We start from the raw sequence: 6,000 nt of genomic DNA on the forward strand, positions 1-6,000 counted from the left end.
AAACGGGGACATAATTCATGTTCTTTACATATACATTCGGTAAATCAGAATAATGTAGAATTAATAGATAAATATATATGCAATGGTATAAATGAATTTACACAAACTATTAGACAACAAAATTAATTAGATACATAGAAAGATTTATCAACAGTGTTAATATTCTTGTCAAATCAGGGAAAAGGAAGAACAGAGCTGCAAGAAATAGAAGAAAAGAGATGTTAATGTTAATTTGTCTTGATTGTGCTCAGAGATCCAAACAGGTAGAACCAATAGAGTACCTAACAAGAAGTAAACTGCAAGCTTATAATGCCAAAGGTGAACAAATAATAAACATTTAATTTTTCCAGTGGTATATTATGTAGATCCTAGAACTTGTCTTTAAGATGAATACAAAATTAGATTGATTATAGGGAAACACATGTCACCTAGGTACAATTGTCAGAAGTATGGTTTTAATACATGCACTAGTATAGGAATGTGGTTTCGAAAAAACTGAGTGTACTAATAGAAAATTGGTATTATTTACAGCATTAAATCTTTAATGATCTTGGACGAAAGTGGTACATACTGGTTATAACTTATACCTGAAACTTTAGTGCTATTAGTACGTTTGTTTTATTTGTTTTCAAGTGCTGGAAGAAAAGATACAAAAGCATAGAGATTCGATGAAACGTCTCCTTGGTGAAATATTAGGAATGTACGACAGAAGTAGAGTACCAGAAAACAAAAGACCAGGGATCAATGAAAGTCTTGAACAAAACGTAAGTGATGAGGTACGTATCAGATCAATCAAAATAACATATCTATATCGGCAATTATTCTAATACACAAAACATATATATTTACATTAGTTTGCTAGTATGCAGCCTCTTTGTCGCTTGAATATCTCTCAAAATTGCAATAAAAAAAATCTAAGAACTTTGCTTATTCTTCAGATTGCAAAGAAACTGTATGCAATCGATGCATCTGTGAAAAGTTGTGGATATCGATTTAAAACGCTTCAAGTCTTTGTTGATGATACATGCAATGACAAGATAAACAACAATATAAAGGACGTCTTAAGAAAGAATAAAATTATGAATTATGACATAGTGCCCTCAATTGGGTCTTTCAAACCATTGTATAAAGTAGGCGCAAAGGTCCAACCAAACTTGGACCCAAATAGGTACGGCACTATTGGTGGTTTCGCAAAGAAAAACAAACAAGGTCTGTGTGCCTTAGTGTCTAGACATGTTGCCATTCATTCCCCTGACAAAAGTGTCCTTCTTCGAAATGGGCATATTGAGATTCGGGCAAGAATTATACCTGAAACATTACCACCACAAGATTTACATGATAAGATACTGGACATCTCAGCAGTTGAGATAAAGCCCATTGATAAAGAAAAATGTGATACCAGGTTTAGAACTGAAGATGGAGATCTAACGACTGGAAAAGAAAGTAGCTATGAAACCAGACAACTTCGCAGTAGGCAAGTACATCTCTGGGGTGGTACAACATCACCAGGTTTGGGAATTGTAACCATGCCGAATATTCGTGACAGAGATAGAGATAATACCTTTATCATTGTTGAAGACAGACAAAATACAAATGAATCATTTTGTAAAGAAGGTGACAGTGGTTCTATTGTATGTGCTGATGATATTGACGGTGAAGGGGTTGAAGTGATCTCAATGCTTATCGGTGAAGATAATGCTCATCGGGGCAAATATGCTACATTTAGAATAGACAAGGGCTTAGAACAATTAAAAAGGCAAACCAAGGATGACTTTCATTTATGTAAGGACTGAAGTTGGATACTGACATTTGTCTTGAGTATATGTATGTAGTCGCATTGGGTTTTCATTTATTACTTCGTCTTGAATTAAACAGTTCATGTGACATTGAAGTACACCAGACTGCTACCAGTACTAAATATCCTCTCATATTATAAGCAGTTCTTTGCCGAGCCTTTGATGAATGAATAATATTTGATATGTCGAAATTCACTGTATCACAATACATTAGTCTGGCGATACGAGTATCGTATCATAGGCCTGTTTCACGATACAGAAACATACAGTGAAAAGTAGGAACATTGAATGCAAACTTACATACAATCAGTGTTAAAGATTCTGAGTTAGGTATATACACATGTTATACTCCGTTTAAAATATTTATTTTGAATTGTTCAGTTTCTATATCGTGGATATCTTGAATATATTTCATATATTTCCTTATTTATATAGGGAAGGTCATTGTTGATTTATTACTCCCAATGAGTGAATTACTAGTATTCCATACTTTCATTTGCATTGTTTCATTTTGTGGATTTTTGTTGAAATCATTCTGCTTCAAGAAATATAGACATTATTTAAGAATGAATTTTGATTTTGTAATATATTTTCTTTAAATGACCTTAAACTAAATCTCTGATAGTTTTCCCAATCTTTGTTCGTTATGTCTTTCCACAATCCACTATTTGAAATATTTTGATCCTTTTCATTCAGTCAGATTTGAAAAAAATCTAGATATATTGAAATGTCTACAAGGTTTATACCTCCACAGTCAAAGTCTTGTATAAATATATATCTCTTTAAATTTTATTTCTCTTTGCATTTCAAATAAACTCATAAAATTGTCAGTGCCAAACCAACAATTATATTATCAGAAGGGTATGGGAGTACTGAAACCAGGTATGCTATTTTATATAGATTACTGATTTCAGTACAGAAACATTTCCTCCCGCTGTTTAGCGTTTTAATTTCTTTTCTATATATCGGTGTGGAATGGATTTATTCTTGAGTCATACTTCAGTTCTAATATTTTCTTTGTATTTGAATGGAAAAGTATACCTTGAGTTTTGGCCTCTTATGAAGTCCATGTCATCTTCTCCAATAATTTTCTAAAGTAAATTAAATCATGCCATGGGGCCTCCGTGGCCGAGTGGTTAAGGTCGCTGACTTCAAATCACTTGCCCCTCATCGATGTGGGTTCGAGCCTCACTCGGGGCGTTGAATTCTTCTAAGGAAGCCATCCAGCTGGCTTACGGAAGGTCGGTGGTTCTACCCAGGCGCCCGCTCGTGATGAAATAATGCACGGAGGCACATCTGGGGTCTTCCTCCACCATTAAAGCTGGAAAGTCGCGATATGACCTATCATGTGTCGGTGCGACGTTAAATCCAACAACAACAACAAAAATCATGTCATGACCTGAGACATGGAAATATTTATCAAACATATTCATCATTTCGTTAAAACTTCACTGGAACCGTCGAGTGGTAAAGTGTCGTTATCTGTAAACATTTGTATACCTTTGATATTTCTATTTTTGAATGCCTATTGATAATAATTCTATAGCTAAAATGAATATATAAGGAGATAAAGGTGATCCTTGACGAACTCCCCGTCTAATGTTACATATATCTGTTAAAAACCCAGTTTATAAAATATGGCTTGATTATAAAACAATTTAAACCAATTCTTTAGATCTGGACCAAAATTAAAGAGATGTAACGTTATATAAAGTTATGGCTATGACAGTCGAAAGCTTTTCCGAACCCTGCAAAGATAAAAGAGTCCAAAAACTTCGTATGATAGTTTTTATCGTATGAACTTCAAACGCATTTCGTACGCTAAAAATTGCCAATGCTGTTTCAAAAAAATCTTAAATATGCCACGAATCTAAGAAATTATTTGAGAAGTTATAATAGCTGTCGAACAAACTTCGTATATGTTGTTGACAATTAATAAAATGCAAATCATTGTTTTGTTATATTTTTTTCACTAAATACTTCAAATTAAAACGGAAATTACCGCATCATATGTATTCGTTGTCAGACTATTAGTATTAACTTCCTCATTTAAGAAACCCCTAATGCACATATCCAATGCAGCTATGTTCAAAATTCAGCCAAAAACGGGCTTCATGTCTACATTGTATCAGTTACAGTGGGCAACTGCGAAAAGTGTCTAGAATGACAGGATGTTGAAACCTGCACAATTGTACAGCGACAAATTTAGGTGTACAAGTAATTCATAAATCTCGCGTGTTCTTAAGCGATGAGTTCCTTGGCATACATTGAGCATTCGTGGGAGTACTTTGAGAAAGGATGCACATCAGACGATATGTGAATGACGGCAATGCCGTTTCCACGTGCGCCTGTCATCGCTATGTCTGCCACTTTAACTTCATATAGAATCATGATTCTGAAACATATTTTATAGTTATTTTCTAGGTGTATTCCTAAATGTGTCAAAGGGCTGTGAAAACACCGTGAATAAATGTCAACTAGTTTCCATGTTATTATACGCCCGTCTCTGAAGGAGCGGGAAGTATTATGTAAACACCCGGGTAGGCGAGCGGCGGGCGGTCGACGTCCAAAAGCATGTCCGCTCTCTAAGTCGAACAGTTTTCATCCGATCTTCTCCAAACTTAGTGACTATGTTTGTGAGCATAATATCTCGGCCAAGTTTGATAACCAGCCCAATCGCCATAGGTACTCTTTGACTATGGCCCTTGAATTACTCGAAAACTGCACACACACACACACACACACACACGCACGCACGCACGCACGCACGCACGCACACACACACACACACACACACACATATATATTTTGGCAGTTTACGATGTTAACGTTTTTGACCGCAAAACATGACTCGGCATTATAACTGATATATCTTTCCCAGATATCTTAAATTTCTTCACTGACTTTTCTTAATCATGAAATGATATCCAAATCTGTTGGTAGTGATAAAACATTTCTTTATATAATACGATGATATAAACCAGTATTATAGTATCATTATTTGAGCAGGTTATTTAACCTGACGAACATTTGTATTGAAGTAAAAAGTCGCCGTTATCATATGAATGACAACCAAGTTGTTGGGCCTTGTTATGTTGCCAAAATATGCATTAGAATCCTGGAGATTCAAATATGCGTTGGCCTAGCCTGGGATTCAGGCGTTGATTTCTTTTGCTTTTTCATAACATACGCGCTATTTCATATATATGAGCACGTCGGTACCGTTACTAGTCGCTTTAGTTTCTGATAGTATCCAAGCCTGGTCAATTTGCCAAACATACGACAGACTGGAACCAAGGCTACGTATAGCCTAGCACTAACATTTTGCAGCTGATAAAAGTGTAGTGTTTATTCATGTTGTCTGGATATTTCCGTCTTATCGAATTCGTACCTATAACAGCTACATTGTGACATATTTCTACCACGATAACATTGTAAACTTTCCAAGAAATTTGTATACTTTTCTGAAAACATTTCAGCAAAACATGGTAGTTTCTAGATATTTTATTTGTCTTCGGAAAATACTTAAGCCCAAAATTTTGCGTTAATTCTTGAAACTGCCACGAGGTACTTGATAGCTATCATGATAATATTCTAAACTTTCCAGAAAAGTTGTGCATTTTTTGTCTAAAAACAGTATCGCAATAAATTATTGTTATCAAAATATGCTTTTTAATTTCCAGAAAACTTTAGACTATTGGGATAAAGTTTTCAGAAAGCTCGAAATATCTAGATAACCGCTGAAAGTAGTGAGCTATCTTGATAATAAATTGCAATTGTGGACACTTACACAAAAAATATGGAGATACTAATATAAATGATCGCAATAATTTTCCAGGAAACTTTCGACTATTGAGATAATCTTTTCAGAAAACTTCGCTTTATCAAGATAACTTTTTAACTATCGAGATAGCTACCTAGCTACCTCGTGGCAGAAATATGCCGACATACAACTGTGTCACATTTGCAACTGAGTTAAATTGAATGTTGTTTTACTTCTAAGACAAGGTTTATTTTGCAAATTTTATACGTATTTTAGATAATTGAATTTAATGTAGTATATATTTTATACTCTCATTGTCAATAACCAACGTCAAACTACACATGATGAATGAACGATATGCTGCTATTCAGTATTCTAACATGGCTCAATTTCCTTCTTTAAACAAGAAAGGAAACAGATATTCTGCGGTAAACAATGGTT

At 34.6% G+C, this 6,000-nt stretch overlaps 1 protein-coding gene across 8 annotated transcripts in view; it reads left to right on the forward strand.

Annotated features, from left to right (window-relative positions):
* Window positions 1-3,747, forward strand: part of LOC123548849 (uncharacterized) — a 49,746-nt gene extending 45,999 nt beyond the window's left edge. For 7 of the 8 annotated variants that reach the window (XM_053545947.1, XM_053545945.1, XM_053545953.1 and 4 more), the window contains 3 exons: window positions 178-318; window positions 634-776; window positions 939-3,747. In XM_053545947.1, the coding sequence (XP_053401922.1) occupies window positions 178-318; window positions 634-776; window positions 939-1,793 (1,139 nt within the window). In that variant the 3' untranslated portion in view covers window positions 1,794-3,747. The remainder of the gene's footprint in view (window positions 1-177; window positions 319-633; window positions 777-938) is intronic. The other variant, XM_053545952.1, reaches the window with a different exon arrangement.
* Window positions 3,748-6,000: the final 2,253 nt, after the last annotated feature.

Source organism: Mercenaria mercenaria, chromosome 6 (assembly GCF_021730395.1).
Source record: "Mercenaria mercenaria strain notata chromosome 6, MADL_Memer_1, whole genome shotgun sequence".
In the NCBI taxonomy this organism is placed as follows: domain Eukaryota; kingdom Metazoa; phylum Mollusca; class Bivalvia; order Venerida; family Veneridae; genus Mercenaria; species Mercenaria mercenaria.